Source organism: Bacillus rossius, chromosome 1 (genome assembly GCF_032445375.1).
Source record: "Bacillus rossius redtenbacheri isolate Brsri chromosome 1, Brsri_v3, whole genome shotgun sequence".
Classification (NCBI taxonomy): Eukaryota; Metazoa; Arthropoda; class Insecta; order Phasmatodea; family Bacillidae; genus Bacillus; species Bacillus rossius.
The window spans coordinates 13,280,361-13,305,616 of NC_086330.1; the positions used below are offsets into that span (position 1 = coordinate 13,280,361).

Sequence of the window (25,256 nt, forward strand, 5' to 3'; positions counted from 1 at the left end):
GCTAGGATAGGCTAGGTTAAGTTAGGTTAGGTAAGGTTAGGTTTGATTGTGGTATTTCGGCGTTAATGTACATTTAAGAAACACACACAAATTCATTCAGTTGTTATTTCGGCGTTGTGGTACACTGCAGTTTTCTAGCTGTCGGCGTTGTGGTCAATTTTGACATTCGGCGTTATGGTATTTCGGCGTTGTGGTAACGACCCGACCAGGCGTACAGGCTTCAGCCTGAGACGCATCTAGGCCCCACCCTAGCCCGGACCCATCTCAAATACACTTAGATTTTAGTTAGGTTAAGAAAAAAGAGAAGGAAAATCTGCCACTGCACGCGGCTGTCAATGGCCACAAGCAAACATCGTCTTGCGAGTGATGTTCGACAACCAGATACCACTGGCAAGGACCTAACTGTACTTGTTTCCACCCAAGGCAAGAACTCATCTTAGTGCCCCCTTTAATTTTTTTTAAGTGAAACTTCTTTCCTGAATGGGGCTACAAATTTTCGAGCGTTGCGAAAATTCCGATCGCATTGGGGAATAGTTAAGTACGTGGTGGGGGAACCGGTAGACGACGAGACGGCAGGGGAGAGGTAGAAATTACGCAGCCTATTTGCACACTTTTACACTTGCACACTTGCACACAACTCGCATACTTGCATATATATAAATTTCTTTTTTATCTGTGACCTCAGCCAAGGGAAATTAAAATTCCAATACCTTACAATATAATAAGCAAGAAGTTTTAATTTCCGTCACGCGTGGACTTCACACACACATTTTTTTTTCAAACCAACCAAACCAACATTCTTCCCGATAACACCTCACATCAAAACCACATATTATTCCCACTATTCCAAATATTTTTGATTCAACTTAGAATACTTAGATAATAAATAAATAAAATTTATTTGCAGTCATTTGATTTTTAATACATCGCAAGTTTGTATAGTACGTGACAAATATTAGGTTTTTGACGTGACAACGTCTAATAAATCGATGAACGCCGGAAGCACGCACGAAAATGTGTCCCGTTACGCACATTGTTCTGTTACGCTCATTGTTCCGTTACGCTGTCGGCGAGTGCAGTAATAATAGGTTATGTTACAATTGACTAAAAAATTATGGTGATTCATATAATTGATGATAGATATTTGATTACAGTTTATTTATATGAAAACTTGTTCATAATTATATTTAAACTTTATAGCTAAACGCCAGTTTTTAAAATTAATTACAAGTCATCTACACGTGAACTGTTTCGTCGACTGTTTATAAAGTGAAGTGAAAAGTTAATGTGGTTTTCATTGCTATTACAACAATTTAGGCAATAAAGGTTAATTATTCTTGCATTTTAAAAGTCTGATTACTAGTATAATTTCAAGTATTTATTCTTTTATTATTAAAATTAAAATGATTCAATTTTATTCACAAAAGTATGCAATCATTTCATCAATGTTTTGTTATGATGTTGTCACGTTAAACTATCGTCCGTAAACCGACTTTACAGACAAGCAATTTTGTTTTTCATATCGGATGACACACATTTGTCCGCGCCTCGCGCCAGGCGCCAGGCGCCCGAGGCCGTCGACGTGGCAGCTGCCGATCTATAAACACCGTCCCTCGCACGTGCTAGGCGGTGGTTGGTCGCCCGGCAAGGGGAGGGGAGACTTTCCCCTCGCCCGCCCTCTCTTCGTGTTTCCGTGGAGAGCAAACTGACGTTTCGTAAGTTAATTTTTCTACGTTTATATTATCTTTGAAAGATTTGTGCAATGGGAGTGCATGACTTTATGTAAGCTTTTGGACATACGCCATTGCTTAAGCACATGTATGTCTGTAGAAGAAAACTACAAAAAAAAAACAAAAGACAAAAACATAAATTAAGCAAAAAAATTGCTGTTGTCAACAGGATATAAACACCACATATAATTTCACAACAGGAATATGGTCAACAAACAAATAAAAATGGACTAAGAGAACGAAAAACACCCCAAACAATGATGACAGCACAAAAATATTGAACAAAAAAAATTAGCACAACGGTTGAAACGAGACAAAAACACGACAAAACGAAATAACGAAACAAACACAATAGTTTTCCAAAACAGAAGAGAACGAAAAAAACGTTTATATATTTTAAAGGTGATAAATAAACGTCACCACGATAGCAGACGCATATTATGCATCACCGTTGACAGGTATACGTTTTTTTAGGCTACAAGCATAAACTAAATACTACTGACGGGCCGAACCCCAATCTTCTCGAATCTGAATCTCGAATACGAATCCCAAAGAGTACCTCGAATATACGACTAGAATCCAAATATAGGTCTCAAGGGTGAAAAATAATATAACGCACACAAAATAAAAATGTTAACTATGACGCAGAAACATTCCAACCTTTAAATGTTTGTTTCACAAACCAAGTTTCCAGAATCAATAAATATTTTAATTTTATTTATAAAATTACATAATTAATTACAATATCATGGGGAATGGTAACGGGATAGGTATGAAGAAAAAATTGACCTAGTAAACTTTAAAAGCTATCGGTGTTGAATTTTTTAATATATTTTATTTCCTCTAATATTATTTCCCTCGAAGACTAAGGATTTTTATGGAGTTTGAGAATTAGATTGGCCCATCTCTACCATTGAATATATATAACTTATATATATTCAATGTCTCTACTAAATATATAAATGAATTAGCGTTAGATCCGCCTCTGACACGAAGTAGTGTCAGGCTCGAAGGGTAGGGTTCGATTCCTGGTGTTATTTAAGCCCGGATGTCTTGCGTGGAGGAAACGGTGTTGAACAGGTCGGGTTTCATCGGGGTACTCCTTGCCAACCAGTTAATTCCGTCTCTGCTGCACTGCACCGTTTCACCATCTGTCTGTAATGACATAGAGTCGACGAGACCTTTCATTGTAGGTACATTAGTTAATCCATCCATTCTTAAAACTCCACTTTCCTGTCATTTTTTTTTTAATGTTATACAAACTGAAGAGGTCCGACGCGTCTTACCAGCCCCCCCCCCCCCCCCCCGGCACAACCCGGCTAAGGCCTGTACCACCATGCCACGGGAGGCTGATTTTTACAATGGCAGTCCCGCTTCCGCCTATTGTAACATTTACATTAGTGAGTTTTCGAAATAATTATAAATTAATCAACGAACTTGTTTAGTCAGCAGTCAGCTGTTTTATTGTTTTCCCAGGGGTGCAAATCTTAAGGATTTCCATTTTGAGGGGAGGGGGGATGTAAAAATTTTCAGTTGGGAAAAGGGGGGGGGGGGTCGTGACCCGAGAGTTTCGCACGTGGGTTTTAACCGCTCTGTAGGTGCTTGTATGTTGTATACTGCCAATATTCTGGCCTTTACGTATGCAGCAAGCAGGACACATTTTACATGTACCGAAAGTTTGCCATAAAACACAGTTTATGTTTATCGAACACCCGTTTCACAGTCGCGGTATCGCAATGAAGAGCGGACTCCCTCAGCGAGGGGATACGCGCCCGTGGTTCCTGCAGTAACTGTTCCGACCTCATGTTCCCCTCCCACGCATGCGCCCCATCAGGGCAGGGTGGGAGTAACATTCCAGTTCCTTTTATCGACGTGATAACGTCTTATAAATCGACGAACGCCGGCTGCACGCACGGAAAAATTGTCACGTTCCGCCTGAGCCGAGCGTGCAAGGAACCGGCCAACCACCGTTGCGAGAAAATCTTCTATAATATCAAACAGGTCAAGGCGGGCTTTTTTTTTAACTAATTGTGCGTGATTATATTTAAACAAATATTATTTAAATTAAATTTGCAAAAAAAAAATACTGTAAATAATATTTGAAAATTAAAAAAAAGTATGCAAATTTTCATCAATGTTTTTCTTATGACGTTATCACATAAAATTATCGTCCATAAACCGACTTTACAGACAACCCACCTTTTGTTTTTACATTCCAAAGCATAATTGAAACAGAACTGTTAGCGAACACTCACTGTTGTTTGCTTCGGCGACGACCAGCGGCTGGGGCCGAGACAAGCGACAGGCCGCCGCCGTTTCTTCACATGCTCGGCCGGGAGCGTGTGACAGCGATACCAGGAACTATTACATTCCCATAGCTCGCTATGTGGGTAGTCAATACAAGATTGCGACCCCGTCACCTTGTTCGAATCATCAGAAGCGACGGCGGGGCGCGAAGTGTGCGATTCTAAGATTAAAGGTGGCTCACGGTCCAGAAGTAGTACGCGGCGGGCGACGCAGGGTGTACCTTGTGCACGAAGCCGATGGCGCTGCGCACGTTCCCCGAGCGCATCTCGCGGCTGCCCAGCGCCAGCAGCGCGCCCGGCTCGGCCTCGGCGGGGATCTGCAGCGCGCGGCTGCGGTCCTGCTTCCTCTTGAGCCGCAGCGACTGCTTGATGTCGCGGCTGCCCATCACCACGGCGGCGGCGCGGTCCTTGTCCGTGTACACCTCCTCCTGCAGCCTCTGGCGCTCGCCGCCCTTCTTGTTCCTCCTCCTGGGGCTGCGCCCCTCGTGCAGGTGCAGGCCCTGCGTCAGCTGCGAGAAGCTGGTGGCGCCGGGGGGCTTGGAGCCGTCGTGCGAGCGGGCCCTCGGGCTGTCCTCCGCCACTCCGCCCCCCGCGTCCACGCGCAGGAAGCTCTGCAGCACCTCGGCGTCGCGCGACGTGCTGAGGATGCCCTGCACCTGCTCGCTGGCCGAGGGACTCCTCGGCTGGCCCGCCATGCCTCGCTTCTCCGGAGGAGGCGGACGCTTCAAGCTCGTCGCTGTCTTACTCGGAGCCGGTCACTGGCAGGCCTCGGTGCAGACGCTGACCCACTCTCCGCCTCGCGTGTGTTCTCGCCACACCCGCGGGTCGGCGCGGAGACGGCGGCGGCAACCCCCCCGCTCCCACAACCCCCCTCCTCCACAAGGCACTTGTGCCGCGACGTCGAAAACGCCCGAGGTGCCGGTCGCCATGGCGACGCGTCAACAGCGAATCAATTGCTGTCTGAGTGAGTGCCTCTTGATCGTTCGCGGAACCTGCAATTTTCCGTTCGTTGTCTTGAACGATCGCTCTCCTCCGTGTTTTAACTTCCTTCTGACCTATAATCTTGCACGCCTGTTTTACAAGCATCTTGCACAGGGTTTATTGGTAGCATGTTTCGTTGGTACATGGAATACAAAATAGTATTACATTGTGGTAGAACTTGGTTTCGCAACCTTTGGTCTAAGTGTGATCTGAAACATTCATCATCGATTTTATACGTAAATTATTCATTCAAGGACGCCAGACACCCTTGAAAGATAAATGTGATATTATATAATTCAGAAACAATAAAAATGTGAATGTCTAGGTTCAATCAAATTTTATGTGGCATCCACATTTATAAACACGTACTCGCCAAAATTAATATCTAAGTGCATTAAAATAACCTTAATTGTATAGATGAAAAAAAAAACTTTACCAATGTTACACAATCCCTGACAAATGAACTAACGATACACTTCTTAGAGTCCAATGTGTAACTCGTAAGTTGACGTAAGTTTGTATGTTTTTCAATAATTAAATCCTAGTCCATTAATCAAATAAAATTCAAAATATTATAAATCCAATTAAATTTGTCGATTAGCCTATAGCAACTATGAAAATACTTTCAATTCAGGAACTCTTGGGATACTTAATCCAAAAAAATTTACATTTAGCAAATTTTCAACATTTTTATTAATAACAAACAAATCATTTATCGCTTATAACCACTGATAATAACTTTTATTAACAATAACATTATCAACTTAATGAATTTTGAACAAATTGGACTCTAAATTTAACATGTTCAATTGACATTTACACGCCATTAAAAAAAAATTGGTTGTCTGTAAAGTAGGTTTACGGACGATAGTTTAACGTGACAACGTCATAACAAAACATTGATGAAATTATTGCATACTTTTATGAATAAAATTGAATATTTTTTATAGAATTATCACTATGTTGTATGGATACAAAGAAGGAGTGAAATGAAATCTACAATTTAATTGATAAATTTACTTTTATTTGCACTCATTAATTCAAATATGTTTATTACTTTAACGAAGAGATTATTTTAACTATAACTTTTATACATGTTTGCTATTTAACTACTTCCAATCTGTGATATTCTGTTAAGGATAGGACGATGATAGGAAAAGTAGGAAACGAATGGGAGTGTTTCATGTGTTTCAAGTCTTTTTTCTGGGTTGCAGCCGTGTCCTTGGCGGATAATTCACCGACGTTTCGGTCGACATTGCAGTCGCCATTATCAGTAGGTAGGTAACTGCTCCCTGCTGAAGTCAACTGCAATGTCAACCGAAACGTCAGTGAATTATTCGCCAAGGAAACGGCTACAACCCAGAAGCCAAGCTACTTCAGACAATGGCCGTGAAAGCCTGCGAACATTATTTACTTTCAGTTGTTGACACAGTAGAAGGTATTCGTTAATAACACTATTTGTAGAAATATCTTTGATTATAACCAAACATACTATGCACGGTTAACTATATATATATATATATATATATTTTTTTTTTTTTTTTTCAGAACATGACGCATAAAATATACTATTGCTCCTCAAAATGGCTCAGGACAAAACTGTTATTCCTAACAGTTGGTCGTCGGCATACACTATCAGCCGATAGATCTTCTAACCAATCAGGATGGTTATTTTAAAACTAAGGTCTACTTTAAAAGTAAGTACAAATACTCATAAAACTATTAATATAACAGTTGAGTAATGTTTACATTACAATTGAGAACAAAAAATTACACTCCTATGAGTAGTATTAAACCTTCGTAAGCCATTAAATAAAAACATAGGTACTGCAAAATATAATTTTAGGCGTATTAAAACGAGACTTTTCATTGGTAATTGACATTGTAAACTTTAAGAAAATGTTACAATTAAAAAAAAACCATGATATTAATTTGAGAATAATAGACTAGCATAGATATTGAATTTTGATTCATACTAAAGTAAATGGGAATACGAAATAATACTTTAACAAAATACATTCACATGGGTATAAAGGCTACTCTTCACAACATTATGATGCAGTTTATATCCAAGATTAAGAACATTTTCGAATTCTTAAAATTGACACTCCAAGAAATCCAGTTATAATTATTTGTGCTTGAATATTTTTGGTCATCTACAGAGTGTAAATTCTGTGGAAATAGATAATAACAGACGCAAGATGTATCAGTTGTATAGAGGTGAAATAATGTCCCTGGCATAGGATAAAATACTGGCGATTGTTATATATTAATAAATATATTTTCTTCCGCTACATTTAAAGATGCAGTTGCATGGTATTTTAGGGCACTAACTTAAAACAATCTATAAATAATTTTTATATATATATTACAATTATTTATAATTGAAAACATATGTTTTTTTATCAAGATTTATTTATTTATCAAGAAGATCATCCTTATCACTATTTGACGTTTCTGTCACTGTTTCACTGAAGATCACGTTCCTATGATCAACAGACCACTCCGGTCGATAGCTGTAAGCTTCTTCCTCCATGACTTGCTCACAGTCTCAAGTCAGCCCTTTAATATTTAAGACATCATACCTATGTTGGATAGTATGAGAAAAATACAATTTTTTTTTAAATATTGGACGAAATACGTGTATCTTTCAATGTAGATAATTCAGTTAATCTGCCTTCAACTTTTTTTTTGTGTCCTAACACTACGATATTATAGTAAATATCTATAGTCAAAATTACTCTGCCAATTTAGCGTCCCCCCTCCCAAATGCGGCGCTCGGGGCACAAACCCGCTAAACAATCATGGCTCTAATTATGGAGTGTGCATGGTTCTCTTGAAAAATAAAAACGCCAAATGTTATGAAACCAACTCCACCGTTTGAAAGTGGCGACAGCTGAATGACGTCAGTCGCGGTGCGAGACTAGTTACGTAATGTCTATGATCTACTTTAGCCTTTACAATCAATATGCCCGTGGTCTTCCAATTAATCGTTAGTGTTCTTTTTTTTTTTTTTTTTCCAATTCGATATTCCCTCATTTTCATCACATATTTAACATGTGTCAGTCACTTAAAAGAAACTATCGCTCTTCACGACTGAAACGAAAATGTTTTTTGGACACAAAACTCTCACAGGAAAACCCAGATAAAACCTTTACATTACCTACCGTAAAATATGAGTTAGAAGACTGAGGGGAACCACATAAATTCTCAGGTAAATTACTTAATAGTGATAATATTATTTATAATAAATTGATTATGGTATTAAGACAGTTACGAACTAGGATGGTACATTGGGACATCAATAACACGACGCACTAACCGGCAATGTATCGACCATAACCGAGGTATCGACATGCGCCAATCGACTTTAAGTAGTTCCAGGTTCACCGGCCAGAGTGCAGGCTGAGTTAAACTCCGCGCAGTTCGTGGAGTTTATTCCATGGCGCCGCTCACATGACCCTCCTAGTAGTTCCTAGAACTTTTACGAGAGCGCACTCAAAGCGTGTCAAAAACGATGGATAATTCGTGCATGAAAGAGTGTGACAGTATTATAAGAATTATTATTATTAGTAGTAGTAGTAATATGGGAAAAACTGGCTAATTATAATTGGCGAAGTGCGACACAATGTATAGCATTGCATTCAAGCTATTTTCACTCCACGCCGCTAGATGTCATTACTCTCATGCAAGGGCGTAACAACTAAATTTCCAAAAGGGGGGGGGGGGGGGGGGGCAATATACCATTTTATAAAGAATCATCGATCCCCCCTATTGAAGCAGGGGGTCCGGGGGTCCTCCCCCGGGAAAATTTGTATTTCAAGGTGGAAAATGGTGTTATTTAAGCAGTTTTATTATCTAAAAATTGTTTACACAGCACTTTCTTTGCCCCCGTTTGCCCCCACTTCAAGGTTTCAGAGGGGGGGGGGGGGCAAGGGTATTTTGCCCCCCCCCCCCCTGTTGTTGCGCCCCTGCTCTCATGCCATAATTATGTTTAATTTTGCTGACGTAAACAGGTTTTTTTTTTTAATTTTCCTTGTTAAATGTGTGCATTATAATACTCAATAATTCAAGCTTGTTAAATGTTAAGTCCGTGATGAATTCATGAAAGAGCCATTGTAAGGTTGAAGAATGTAAACAACTGCATTGTAAACGTACAAAGTACTTAAAAAAAAAACTATGTTACAGCAGTTATAATCTAATAATATTAATAATAATATAATATAATACTCATTTTTAACAGTAAAAATATTATACATTTCAAATTTTCAACTATAGCGATAGTTCTCTCTCTCTCTCTATACATATATATTTTTTTGTGTAGTGTAGTTTGTTGGCACAGGGCAAGCAGCACAAGCGCTCTAGGGGAGACATAGGCTCGTACATCGAGGCTTGCAGTCTTTCAAAAATAAACTCTGCTGAAATTTAAGTATTACCTACTATTACTATGCGTAGCATATTATCCTGTCAGATCTAATTGAAATTCAGATTTTGTGCCTTACAGCACCTATAAAAGAATGGCATAAAATAACAACAAAAACACACACTGATATCTACACATCAACACGAAACAACACAACACACAGAGAGATAAAGTTCATGTTAACCAATTGGTTACTTTGGTTTTCACAAAAATCTTAAACCGAAAATAAAATGGTGTATACAAAATAAATATGTAGATTACAAAAGTGTTCCCAATGAATATTTGTAGATTATTCAAAAGGAGTTATAGTTTTTTACACATTTTATAGTTACTAATGGTTTTAAAAGTGTCACTAATTCTGTAATTGTAAGTTGGAATTCTAATCCCAACCGATTCATTACGTCTGACCCAACAAAAATGGTAATAAAATATATAATAAAAAGGGCATCACTGATCGAACGTCTAATAAATAGAAAATGCAAATAGGTTGTATAGGTATGTAGCATATTCAAAATAATTTAAATGACTGAAATTTTTAAATATTAATTAAATAAATTTTTCTGCATACTTTCAATTCTTTTCTAATTAAAATCACTTGATGCAGAGAAAGTTTTTAAATTTAATAAGACCTAAAGATCGTCATGTGTTGCTAATAGTATTATCTACGTACATGTTGGTGAAAAAAAAAAGTTTGGCATCAATATAACTCGAAGGTCTTAAAAGAGGACACCACGTTTAATGTCATAACTTACTATGTGATAATTCTGGTAAATAAAATTAGTTTTTTGACTAAAGTTTATACAATAAATGCTATCGTATTTCAGAGACTTTGTTAACTTGAAAATCAGATCCGGACAGCTGGCTGAATAGTTTCACAAATATATGTACCAATTATTATTTTTTCATCAATTCTGATTACAGTTGGAATGTCATTTATTAAATATTAAAGAGTAGTTGAGATAAACTAGTACTTTGCGGAACACCTAATACCTTGAAAATGCCTTTGCACATTGACTGAAAAGCGTCTATTTGTAAGATAATTAAAACATATATACCACGCATTGCTTGACGAGGCCTAAAATTTATATTTTTTTAATTATAAGATTATGTTGGAAAGTATCAAAGGCTATGCTCTTGTTGAAATAAATAGAATATTTTATTTACATTTGGATTTATACTGGTAAACACACACACATAAAAAAACCGTATGTTAAAGACGATCTTCCTTATTGAAAACTATGTGGTTTTACAGAAATATTTTTAGGAATAAAATTAATGTACCTATAAATATTAAAACTTCTAAAATACTACATAACAAAGGTTTTTGACTAAAATTAAAAATTTTACTTCAAGAAAATATATACCGATAAATGGTTGAACACACAAAATCGGTATACAACCACTCACTGACTGATACACGCTTAATTCAAATATTTTATGTACAAAAGCAAAAAAAAATGTTAATTTGAACTATTTTTATAACATGGTGGAATGATAATGCTACAGTTACTAAAAACTATAACGCTACAAAACTAATATATATATATATATATATATATATATTTTTTTTTTTGCAAAACTCCGTTCCCCCGGAGAAACCCCCGGAATGGCCACCGCATGGGGAGCCCAAGAAAAGAAACGGGCTCCCCATTTGGAGGCCACCTGGAAGGTTTTTTTCTGTTCCACCCACCGTTTCTTTGGTAGCCTGACTTGTTACAAGGGATTGTATTCCTACCAGAGAAAATGCCACCATTTTGTCTGGGCAATCCGCCTTGGAGGAGCCGGGGCGCGAACCCGGGTCCTACAAGTCACAAGGCAGGCGCTCTACCCCAGAACCAGAGTGGTAGAGCGGATGAATGCAATCTTCTTAACACTGACATGATTTTATTCCACGGGTGTACTGTAGTTTCATGTGTCATTAACACGTGCATTACGTGCAGTAACATCTAGCCTCGGTAACGAACAAATTTATGTGTTCTTATGTTGTTCGTTAATTCTTAATTAATGGTGTAGTTTCATAACAGTGAAATATAATTTGTAAAACTAGTCTGGCAATTTTTTAGCTAATTTCCTGCAAACAAACTTACAATCCCGCTGTACAATAATTATAATATAGAAATATAAACTAGTAAAAAAAAAATTGTAAGAGTTTGCACTGTCGATTGTAAAGTTATTTTGAAATAAATGTTAGATATTAAAAGAGTGTGTTTAGTTAAAATATGTGTGTGCTTACAAGCATGAAGTTATTGTATAAACATTTTAATTGTTTGGTTTTAAAGCCAAAGAAAAGTTAACTTTTTTATATTACTTTTGGCTTTCTTTTGTTTTACCGAGCTTAACGTGCGCAGCTAATACTGGAAAGCTATCCAAACAATTGTTTGCAAATAACTAAATATTGAAGCTACTGGGACAACACGAAGCATAAATGGTAACACTATTTTGTAGTGATACAGGTATTTTAATGTAAATGTACAAATTATGTAAGTCTACATGAATATTTATGTTCCATTTGGTGCATAACGGCAAACAGAATAACTAAACGATGAAACTTAACAGATAAAAATTGAAAAAAAAAAAATAATAATAATAATAATAATTAGTTGTCTGTAAAGTCGATTTACGGACGATAGTTTAACGTGACACCGTCATAACAAAACATTGATGAAATGATTGATCCAGAAGAAAATGAAATATCATATTCGGCCTGAGACTGAGCCGTAATAGGTTTTTGCAACCAAACCATTTAGGCATTAAAAATATTATATTCTTTGAAGAAGAAAATTTTTTTAAATTTTTCTATCTTTTGTATGATAAAATCTACCTCTGCATACTTTTATGAATAAAATTGAATATTTTTTATTGAATTATCACTATTTTGTATGGATACAAAGAAGGAGTGAAATGAAATCTACAATTTAATTGATAAATTTACTTTTATTTGCATTCATTAATTCAAATATATTTATTACTTTTGTAGTGTCGCGCGCGCCGTATTTATTTTTACAAGTACAAAAATGAAAGTATTGCAGCGGCCGTAATTCGATCTGTCAACCTTTGGATTGGTAGTTAGCGATGCTAATTGAACGGCCACGAGGCCATACTGGAAACAATTGTTTCAGATGTTATATATATTTTTTGTGTTGTGGAAGTTTTAAAAACGTATGTAGTTGGCCATGTTTATTTCTTATAGTGGTAGGCGGGAAATTAATAACCGTACCGATTGTGCTGAAAGTCGGTGGACGATCGTTAAATTTATACTAATATTATAAAGCTGAAGAGATTGTTTGTTTGTTTGAACGCGCTAATCTCAGGAATCACTGGTCCGATTTGAAAAATTCTTTCAGTGTTGGATAGTAGGCCTACATTTATCGAGGAAGGCTATAGCCTATATTATATTATCAATAACATTTGGGATCCTTACTAAAAGTCCAATTTAGAATCAAATGCATTGGAGGGGGTTAGATACAACATGCAGTACACATACGAAGTGTGTGTTGACAATGCCGCAGGCGCTAGAAGTTTATTTCCTATTGCCTATTAACATTGTTGCCACGCACTAGATGCCTTATCATTCTTAATTTTCCCATACATGTAAAAACACCCGTGTGATATTAACAACGAAGCAATCAGTACCCTCATATAGAATACATAGAGATAGTGTGAGGTATATATGTAGATATAAAGAGTTAAATACAGATAGAGAGATACATAGATATATAGGACTATATATGTGGATAGAGATAAATATATATTTAGAGACATGGATAGATTATTTGTATATGTATAACTACTTCAAACATATTACAAAACAAAACTGAATGAGGCATTGCAATGCATGCCGAGCTTTAGCTAGATAATGGAATCTTTTCAATAATAGTAATCCCTTATTTTTAAGTTTTTTTTCTATATTGCTTTATAGAGTCTAGATTACATACAGACCAGGTAAATAACTATAAACTGGCAGAACAACGTCTGTCGGGATCTGAAAATGATATAAATTATTTTGCACACTTGACATTCAAATTAAGAAGACAATTACTAACTACATCTGATCTCTAAACAGTTCCCCTTCACCCTGTGTTCAGCCCGGGCAACGCTGGGTAATGCAGCTAGTTACATGATATTAATAATTCAAACGACGAAAATATGATTGAAAAGTCAAATCGATGGTTGTTCCAATCGAATGGAAGAGAGATGCCACCAGGGGCGTAGCCAGGGGGGGGTTTTAGGGGTTCGAACCCCCCCCCTTAGCACCAAATCTTTAATTAATTTCTTATTCATCACTCAAACAAAATTTCATATTAAAATTAATAAAATTTTTACCATTACAATATTTAAATTTAAGTACCGAAAACTGCTAAAATAGCACTATTATACACCTTAAAATCCAAATTTTCCCGGGGGAGGACCCCCGGACCCCCCGCTTTAATACGGGGGAAGGGGGGGGGGGCATGCTTCTTAACACCCCCCATACGCTAATCCTGGCTACGCCACTGGATGCCACGCATGCGTACAATGAGCATAACAGGACACATCCGTAGTGGGATATCCGTAGTGGGACAATGTGCGTTACGGGACACTTTTTCGTGCGTGCAGCCGGCGTTCATCGATTTATTAGACGTTGTCACGTCAAAAAAACGACTATACAGAGATGCACAGGTGAACCCAGCGATGTGAATAAACAGTTATGAGAGCATAGACAAACACCGTAAGCAACAGTTAAGCGAAAAAAACCCAGATATTTTGAAAACCACAATGATGATAGCGCAGACTAACACTGTATATGATTGTTTCGGGAAAGAGATCTATTCCCTTCTTAAGGCACAAACAGTTGAGGTTTGTCATGACATAGAGTTTAATGAGTAATGGCGTATGTCCGAAACGACATCTTGAATTAATTTACCTACTATTTAAAATATTGCTTGTCAGTGGAAATTTTATTTAATGAACTACACTGAATTTTTTGATATTCACATAGATACTGACTTTCTTTAAACAGATTTGTGTTTTATTTGTTTTATGTGTATATTTGTTTAGACTTCTGTTAACAAGGCACAGGTATTAGTGCAGAGAAGCTTATTCGAAAGAGGAACATGTTTCTGTAACAATAAGTATTTTACAAAAACTACAATGGCAGGAATTTAAAAAATACTTAAGAGATCGTCAACTAACCTAAAAATGTTCTTCTCAAGCATTATCTTTGTAAGAGTTTCCAAAGGAGGGACTGATGGTTTCTACCCTTCCCTTCCACAAAAACTGCCTACACACATGGTACATGTGTAAACAAAATCACATGTAGTTACACGCACTAGTACACGATATACTCAAAAGACGTGAATTAAAATTTTGGAGACAGTAATTTTTGATAGTTGTAAGTACTTATAATATTAGATGTCAATAATTTTTCAAGACATGTGATGATAGCCTACATGTAGTACTATAGTATGAAACTATGTATTTGTACTGTTATGCAATAATCGTACACTCACGCCTGTATAGCATAAGGAATCACTACAAGGCAATTTAAAGATGATAAAAGATTCACTATGGAAGTTTAAGGACCGAGTCGTAAGACTCTATATTCGTATTCCAGAGAACATAGGTCGAAATCCCGACTGGTAATTGTTATATCATTTTGACGTGAAACGTCTTAAAAATCACAGTGAAACATATGGGTACCAGAAAAAGTCTGACGAAAAGTTCTGTATCATCTTGCTTTAACATTTTCCTTACTATATAGGCTTCGACCTGAGACTCACTTAAGCCTTCCTTACCTAGACCTTCCAAATACATTTAGATTTAATTTAGGTTCGGAAAATATTTCTGTTCTGTGTAGCTCACGACTCAGATGTGACAGCGCGGTAACTCGTGTGATTGTGTTTAGGGAATTGACAACACTGGGCAAAAGAGATTGAACGTTCACCAAAAAACGTTAATTTTTATATCATGCCTTCGGTATCTCATTTATCATATCACAAGTTAATGTTAAACAGAATTTTCGTCGCATTTTAATTGAAATGAATAGTAAGCTACCATTTAGTGTCTGCTTTGAATTAAATTTTTTAAACACGTAGTCAATTTATCGTTTTTATTGTTTTTATTTTAAACTATTACACTAAAAGCGACTCGATGACATAGAAGTTTCACGTGAAACTAACGGCCGTGAGTCTCGATACAGCCCCACCGATTTTTTCTTGAAAATTGGTAGGATGGTTCCGTACTATAGGTCACGGCTAATTCCTTTCACATTGTCGCTCTACTGTGGTGTTGTGTTTTGCCGTCTGCATTGACCTCGCTTATTAATCTGTTCACAGAAAGCAAAGCATTTCAGAATAAGAAGAAATATAGTATCGGAAATAGGCTATTCCCCTGGTAAACATACATAAAAATTATTTCAAGGCTTTCATAAATTTATATTTTGAAATGTTTTCACGAAACCAGCTCATTACAGTATTTCAAAATTATTTATTAGTCAATGAGGCAGTTAAAATATAGGTCTAATTTCACAAATACATAACCAGTAAAACTTAAACAGCCAACGTAAATTGTTCTCAAGTAAAGTATAACAAATATTCCGTATTCACAGTTCTCAGGTTGAAAATGCCGTGATTGTTTTTATCTATTCTTAACAGCAATTGATTTTTTCTGTACATCTATATGTTAAAATACTCTTCTAATTATTTTCACAGCACAGGCTAAAATCATAATGCTCTAATCACAATACCCTGTAACATCCTCAATATTACAAAAACAACACCACAGCCATTAAGAAGTAAGGTAGTAGTGAAGTCAGCCCACGAAAAGTGAACCCTCAATAGCCCATCAGAAACATAATGATGTAGTAACATAATATATATATATATATTTTTTTGTGAAATCATTAGTGATTAAGTTTATTTTATTGGTATTTTGATAGACATTACTTAAAATAAACTCAATTGAACTGCCACCTCAGTAGTATAGATGACTATACACCTGATGGTGATAATCTATCGTGGCATGTTAAACATATGATATAAATAATGCAACATTTTACTTACTTAACCGACGGTTTTCAGGGAATTGTGATTTTCGGTCACTATATTGTATTTCATTTCAACTACATAGTGACCTGGAGTTAACACATGGATTAGAAACACAAGACTTTGTATGCTGTTTATTTATACAATTTATTTCAAAGATGATAGACATAATTTACTCATGTCGTTCGAGTATTAGGACTGTACGGTCACGTTTTAACTTATGGTAGTCTTCCGTCGCACCCCGTCAAAATAGGAGAAAAAGGGCCATAATTCAAAACTACCATATTTTTATTTTTTCAGATATGTGGTTATAAGTATACAGTTTTGCTTTATGTAACCCATTTTTGGAAACATTTGTTTCTATTAGTGCGCGATCTGTTGAGTTGATTTATGACTGGAACTACAGAAAGTAAACGTCAGAAGCGCTATCTGTAGACTTTTAAGTTAACCTAAGAAACAGCTAGAGAGTTAACAGTGCTACCTAGCGACGTATTTTATATACTACTTCGAGAGCAAAGCAGCTGTACTCATTCCATGGAGTTTATAAGGAAATATGGTAGAATTCCGCCTCGTCCTCTGAACTTATGGCAGATTTACGTTATGATACTTTTCAGCCTTTTTCGAAGAGGCCAGGCGGAATACTGTAATTAATGTAGTCTTCCGATATGGCGATATTCCGTGCCCCCCTGTTGCCACGCACATATGCCCTGACATTTCTCTGTGCGCAGCCCTATTAGCAACCATGTAACACAAGTTGCCTACCAACAAGGCGTTCTACCGTCTCATGTCAGCATTTCTCCTGGGGGTCCACATCATATATAGATTGATGTAGGCAGGCCCCGATTTACATATGGACCAACAGGGAATTTACCCAGAGTGCCAGTTTATGAGGGACGGGAGAATTTGAGGTGCGAAAAACATAAGAAGTCAAAAAAAATTGAGGGATGAGAAAAAATATGTTTATTTATCGTACGGTAATGATTAGATTTTCAAAAATACATGTCAAGGGGAAATGTTAGTTTATACTAACTATTTCAGTGCGCTTTAGAATATTAGGCCTTAAACCAAATACTTTAGAATTAGATTTAAAACACGTTTAACAATATACAGTATACTATAACCTATGTTTTATACTTATTAAATTTTAATATGAAACAAGACAAACAGCCCATAAATTCGACAACCCTTAGAACTTAGTTGCATAATATTCTATTTTAAAACTGATTATAAATAAGCTTTGATTAGTAAAATTTTACAACGTATAGTGGGAAATGGAACAGTAAAAATGGGTGGATGTATGGCTAAATATTATATGCCCAAAGCACTAGCTACCTGTAATCTCGGTCTGGAGGTAGGACATTTCACTTATCATTTTTACCTACCTTGTCATGAAGAATACCCTCCTAAAGTATGTTACATAAATTACGTTACAGATAGAAATCGTCACCCGCTTTTAGTTGTGTAAGCATTTACGTATATCATAATTAGTTACTACCGAAACTCCTTCAAATTCACGTGGTTTGTTTGACACTGATGTTGAAATAAAAATAATGGTTTACACCTAGTCGTATTCAGTTACTAAAAAAAAAAATCACATTCAAGTTAACGCTCCGTAATTTGGTGACTAAAATGTGGACCAATGCTGTGCATGTTTCAAGTGGTTTTACTTACGAGCTATTTTATATTGATACAAACTCGACTCCACAGATGAAACGCATGCCCACGATGTGCCATCTAAGGCCGAGTTCATAAACTACCCAAGAAAAGCAACGACGCAATACGCAACGAATGCAAGAAAGTCACAGTCGTTTATAAAGCACACAAGGGTCAATACGTCACCTACCCTATAACTTAAAAATGTAAAACTGTGGGAAACATATTTTTACCCTGAGATTCTTTTGATTATTCATATTTTCACGCAAACAAAAGATTTTGTCAATAATTTGATTTTTAAAAAGTTATTTTCTATCACTTTGTGACATTTTAACAACTTTAAACATGATGTACGTGTATGCAAGGGCGTCGTCAGGGGGTGGGGGTTAGGGGGTGAGGAGGGCAGTTGCCCCCCCTAGAGCCCTAGAGATTTAAAAAAATGTTGACAAATGCAAAGATATACATACTTTTCCCACAACTTGCCCCCCCCCCCCCCCCTAGGCCATCGGCTGGCGACGCCTTTGCGTGTATGTACTAAAAAAAGAACACCGGCTTCTATGTACATAACGTCTGCGTATATAACAGTTTTCGGAACACTTCTTTTAAAATATGGCCGTCGAAAAAGTAAGCCAAAACGCAAGAAAGTTGGAAGTTGAACCATAGGCGTGCGCAGGACTTCAGTAGTGGTGGTGCCAGATTACACAACAGCCCTGTCATTCACGGACCCCGAGCCTAAAGCGGGGGGGGGGGGGGGGGGGGGGGTCCGGGGGTCCTCCCCCGGAAAAATTTGGATTTGAAAGTGCAAAATGGTGCTATTTAAGGTGTTTCCGAACAAAACCATTAAATACACAGATGTAAAAATTTTAACATTTTTTATGACAAATTATGGCTTTGAACGTTATAATCACCAGGAAAACTACTAAACTATTTACAGTTTTAAGCTTTGTTGAGCCATAAAGTAAATTGCACAAATTGTTTGCACGGAATTCATGCTGGTGGCTTTGAAAAACCGTACTTACATGTTTTCTGAAGACGCCAAATAAATGCTAGAAAATACATTCTCAAATGTTAAGTTTTAAAATCAACAAATCAAGGGAGTTTTTGCAACATACCTTAAATATGTAAAATATTAAAATAATAAAAATACACAAATAAGATTGTGGAAAAAGTTTTAACTTTTGGAATACAACAAAAATGTTTTGTCGGCGACTGCATATAAGTCATCGAGTAAGCCTATCCTTTTAACTAACTAAACTCTCTCTCTTTTTTTAAATAAACCCTGGCGGACGGCGGCTATTATTCCGTGCGCCTGCCGAGTGGAGTGAACAGTGGACTCCGAGCGCGCATTCTATGTAATTCGAGGAGAACAATGAGAAGTATTTACATTTCAGAAGTTTCGTAGCCGCGGCCCTCGTGTACAACACAAGTAATTGCAACTGGCTTGTTTCCGTGTGTATAGTTGGTTCGATTGATAATTGATATACTGATAGTGTTATGAGCACATATCTGTAACTCGACACGATTGGAAAACATATTTTTTTTGGAAATAATACGGATTTTTGTAAGTATGTATTATTTCTGCTTGTAAAAAACAAAATAACGTTAACCCTAATGGTGGTGCCAAGGCACCTGTGGCACCTACCGTGCGCACGCCTATGAGTTGAACAATATACTTGAGTGGCGCTGTCGCGTCTTGTGTAGTTTGCAAAACGTGTACCGTCAAATTTGTGATTTCTGAACGTTTCGCGTGTGTGCATTCGATGCGAAGGGTTTCCAAAGGTGGTGTCAGTGAGGGGCGCTCACCGAGTTGTAGGCGCTGAGCGCCTTCTTGTAGTTGCCTGTCTTGAGGTGGCCGGCTGCCTCGTCGCACAGGATCTTCGCCTCGGAGTCGTTGTTGCCCTGGCTCGCCTTGCTGTCCTTGGCGGTCCTCTGGCCCGCGCGCGCCTTGGGCGCCATGCTCGTGCGACTGGTGCAACTAGCACAATCACAGCAACCTTCACTCACGTAGTCTACTGCAGCCAACACATCTCCCTCTTGAGAACAATCCACGTGGCCCCAAGCCAAAAAATTAAAGGAATAAAAAAAATGGGTGCTTGTAATTAGGTACGCGCGTGAGGAGTTATACTTATTTGGCATGATAAAAAAATAGTTTTTAATTGCATGCAAAAATAGTGCGTGGGGTCCCTCCGTGCGGAAGAAGTGAAACATCGTAATGTGGAAATGAAAATAGGAAGGGGTAGAATTTGATTTTTAGTGAAATCATATTGTATCAAATCAAACTAAAAAATGAAGGAAATAAATTTGTAACGATTCATAGATTGATTTTCAGAGAGAGAGAGACCTATTGAATGTCTATAAAACTAACTTTTTTATGAGAGCAGATTTTAATAAAATTAATCATGAAATCATTCAACGATAAAAGCTGTTTATTTAATTAAGCGGACGGGTTCGCCCCAATGAGAAAATTGACGCGGCGAGACCTCGTGGACATAGAGAAATGACACACACTCACTATTTATGTGTCTATGAAACATTATTTTTTTCTGCAATTTAAATTGTAATATACAAAAAGGGTATTGAAAATTGAAACAAATATGGTGACACTACAAACTGTCAGGATCTTTATTTTTTTCTTACTCTCTACTTAGTTCCTTACAATAGCATTCACTCTCGCTCTCTCTCTTTGTATTCCCCCTCCCCAGGAGCGTTAAACGTTTAACGCAACCTTGTTGGAAGTCGCATTAGAAGTATAACTTCAAAAAGAATGCACCTTGTGTGTGATATGTCGGAGCAGTTATTTCTTCAATTCTTTAAACATGAATACAGCCACCGCCACAAGGCATATGTTCACGCCAGCTAAGCTTTAACAACCTTTCTGAAGTGAAACCTCTTTGGGCGCGAAGAGATTACATTTTCAAGGCCGAATTTTAATGCAAAGTTTTAGTGAAACATTGTTGTGAAACATTTCTGAAAAAGGACAGAGAATTGTGGTACTTGGCCAAAGAGATATAAATAGAGCATTATGCTGTAAACATTGGTGGGCTCGTTTTCGTTCTCTTCTTTGTTCGATGATTCATCTACCGCAAAAAAAAAAAACGAGAGAGATAAAATGAACGAAAGACAGTTTGTGCGCATTCGATTGTTTTAGAAAATATATATGTTTCCTATACAGTCACCTGTGAATGCCTTGAATTTTATATTTGCTACCAGCGCGTTCGCGTTCCTTCTTGTTCAACCAGCAGCGCAGAGAGCGCTGTTGAGACAGTCCTCACATTTTCCGCATAGATAGCGCTATCTCTTATGAGTTTTATATTTCTTTTAGAGTTTTGTCATGTTCCAAATGACAGAATTGTTTGAAGAAATACGAGAATGCACAGTTTTTTTCTTTACGGTGTGAGTATTTTAACAGTGAGTAATATTTATTGATAATTAATAAAGACCGGAAAAATTCGCGGATTCAATTCGTGACATGGACATGTTACAATTCAAATAATTATACATTAGTGCTGCTTCTGCCATTGGTTCACTGTTAATCTGGAGTAATGAGGGCCAATTAGAGACCCTCACTCATAGAAGTGTCGAATCACAGGGTACCCAATCGAGACGACTCACAAGTCAATAGCCAATGAACAGTTGGCATTTGCCCGAGTGTGTAGAGGATAGTGGAATCTATCCTGGAGGTCATTGAACCCGCGAATTTTTCAGGTCTCTATTAATTAATCATTATTGATTGATCAGTAATTATTGATATCCTGGGCAGTTATTTTGCAGTGAGTAATAACCTTGATGATTCATGCTTATTAATTAATTTTTTAATCAAATTTATAATAAATAAAAAAGATTAGAATTCTTAAATGCTTAAAAAAGAAATACAAGCAAAAAAACAGCATTGTGTTATTTTAAGGAAATTGTCCTCTTTCTCTCTTTCTCTCGCTTTGCCGTTTTATCTCTTACGATATACATTCGAGTCGAGGTTTGAATTGCCAAAGAAGTTTCTCTTCTATCGAGTTACACACTTTTTTCTTTTGTTGCATGCACATAATTTGTTTAATTTTAGAAAACTTAATATTTAATACTACTATTAAACGGGCAATTCTTGTATGTGTGTGTGTGTGTGCGTGTGTGTATATATATATATATATACATACATACATATTCATGCATACATACCTTAGCATCTCGGAAACTGCTCTAATGATTTGGATGAATATTTTTAGTTTTATTATGTTTCGCTTTTCAAGTTTATCTATACACGTATCTTCCCTGAAAAAACAAACTCTCTTGACCATCTACTGATTGAGCTTCGCTGCGCTATCACTATATTTCAATGTTAACTAATGATTGTCAACTTGTAAAGCCAATATTTTAACGTTGTTTATAAATAGTTATAATTTCTTTTTTTGACTAGAAACTATAATACAAGGTATTAAAGGATAATTGTACTATTATAAAGTTATGTTTTGCACATCAATATATTAGGTATTTGTAAACCCTTTTAAATTAGCAACTCAGTTCAAGTTGTAGTTTTAAATTAGATTATCAACAACACGTGGCACTCGCACCCAATAGCAATACATTTTTGTTGTGTTATTGTGCCAAGCAATGAACGTGTCGTATCAGGTAAGTGCATCGTGAAACTATCACGGAAAGCTTTCGCGCATCTATCTCTGTCTATATATCTTGTCTAACATTTGTTGACGTCACTCTGGAGATACTTTGTTTAGTTTTTGTAGGGAAATGTACGTTAAACAAAGGTGTACTTTTTTGTAACTTATTTAGCCTATATTATCTTTGAAAGATTTGTGCAATGGGAGTGCATGACTTGATGTAAGCTTTTGGACATACGCCATTGCTAAGCACATGTATGTCTGTAGAAGAAAACTAAAAAAAATACCCAAAAGACAAAAACACAAATCAAGCAACAAAACATTGCTGTTGTCAACAGGATATAAACACCACATAATATTCCATAACAGGAATATGGTCAACAAACAAAGAAAAACAAAGAAAAATGGACTAAGAGAACGAAAAAAAAAAAAACACAAATGATGACAGCACAAAAATATTGAACCCCAAAAAAATTCAGCACAACAGTTGAAACGAGACAAAAACACGACAAGCCTATCGCGAAATAAATCCGCGAAATTTTCCGGTCGCTGTGCACACGTGATCGATGTTCACCAGGGCTGCGGATTGTTCTTCCTTGTCCGAGCTGGGACTCTGGTGTGCATCGCGCGCAGATCCACTGACGGAGGTCGTGACCTCGGGCCCGGCCCTCTGGCGCGACTCAACTTCGAGAACACCGAGTCGTTGTGACCTCGATGCGAGGGGTCGTCACCACAACGCCGAACGTACAATAACGCCGAATACCATAACGCCGAATGCCAAATTGACTACAACGCCGACAGCTAGAAAACTGCTGTGTACCACAACGCCGAAACACAGTAACGCCGGAAAATGTTGCTGCGGGGAGGGGGGAGGCCACAGGAGCAAAATGAAAAACAACTGAATGAATTTGTGTACCTAACCTAACCTAGGCTAGCCTAACCTAGCCTAACCTAACCCAAACCTTACCTAACCTAACCTTTGTGGCAGTCCTGGCATGACATTTTTCGGCGTTAATGTATTTTGGCGTTGTGGTAATTCGGCGTTGTGGTACACAGCAGTTTTCTAGCTGTCGGCGTTGTAGTCAATTTGTCATTCGGCTTTATGGTTTTCGGCGTTATTGTACGTTCGGCGTTGTGGTGCGTCCCCCGATGCGAGCCTCCGCGACCTCAAGTCTCGTCAGATGAAATAAATCAATTCCGCGCGCACGTGTTCAAAAAAATTCACATTACAATAAATTAAGACAATCCTTAGTTAACATTGAAATGTAGATCTAGAGCAGCATTTGTCATATTGTAGACACGTAAGAAATTGTTAGCCTACATATATTCGACTCCATTTTAATTAAAAGAATGTCGTCGTGAAACTTTTACTACAACTATACTCGCGTAGAGCCTCTTGTTGGAGATTATGGACAGGAATAAGTGGAGAATACTCCATTTTGGCAGACTATATGTAACCAAGCATGTACATAACGAATCTTTATTTTAATAGAGGCCCAGTGGCACGCGCGTGAAGAGAATGAGTTATCGAGTAAAAACAGTACAGCGAGCGTGACGAGAACTTATCAAGAGAAGGCGCTGGAAATGTCCTCTCCAGAAGTGTTGTTGCCACACTCTACACTGTGCTACTGTGCACTCGAATATGTGTACTTACGTAGTTGCGTGAATACAAACACTATTAATGTGTGGATTTTACCAATATCAGCAAGACAAATGCTTGAAATGTGTTATGAACATACTCTATAAGCAACTTATATTGCACAATACTATATTTAGGTAGGTATGTTATTACTGCTCTTTAACAATACTGCAGCAGAGGACAAATAATAATAAACCCTTGATATTTATCTTTCTGTTAGGCACATACAAACACATATAAAATAGTTGAATTATTATTTACAATACAACCCAAAATTTCGTCAGAATAAATAGATACATAAGCCTTTCGGCATAGTGAGCTTGGAGAAATCGCAGTAAATTAGGACATGCATAATGTCATACAAAAGTCTTATTGTGACAAGAACTTTTCACGTAGAATATGATGCACAATACTATTTAAGTTTATTTGATCCAGTTAGTTTTGTTTACTGGCTCCGACTAGTTGCAATCAGGACGGTACAGACGGACCACTGAGCAGCGAAACTTCACGACAGTTGGCCACAGATGTGCCACCAGCCTACGGTAGGGAGCAAGGAGTAGGCCTATAGAAGTAGAGAGAGATTTCACTCCCAAGTTGAACCTCTTTGCTTATTTTTTTCTCGGATAACCGCCACTATGTAATGTAATAATACCAACAACCAGCGTGAAATAAACGATGCAAAAATGTATTTTAAATACGTATTTTATTAATGCATAATGTTAAATTATGGTTTTAAAATAGTTTTCGAACGGTTTTTTATTTATTAAATGTATGTACAAAATATGAATTCAATGTTATTGTTTAAGAAGGTAATTTTGTTTGTCCCAATACCGCAGGATCTAGGGCTTCTTATTGTATAGGATCTAGGGTGTTATTTTTATTCCAGATTAATGGA

The 25,256-nt window shown here is 37.2% G+C and overlaps 1 protein-coding gene across 1 annotated transcript in view; it reads right to left on the reverse strand.

Annotated features, from left to right (window-relative positions):
* The window catches only part of LOC134528632 (outer dynein arm-docking complex subunit 4-like), a 42,432-nt gene extending 22,361 nt beyond the window's left edge, over positions 1-20,071 (reverse strand). The window contains exons 1-2 of the mRNA XM_063362383.1: positions 19,919-20,071; positions 4,258-4,737 (exon numbers count right to left, since the gene is read on the reverse strand). Of these exons, the coding sequence (XP_063218453.1) occupies positions 4,258-4,737; positions 19,919-20,071 (633 nt within the window). The remainder of the gene's footprint in view (positions 1-4,257; positions 4,738-19,918) is intronic.
* Positions 20,072-25,256: the final 5,185 nt, after the last annotated feature.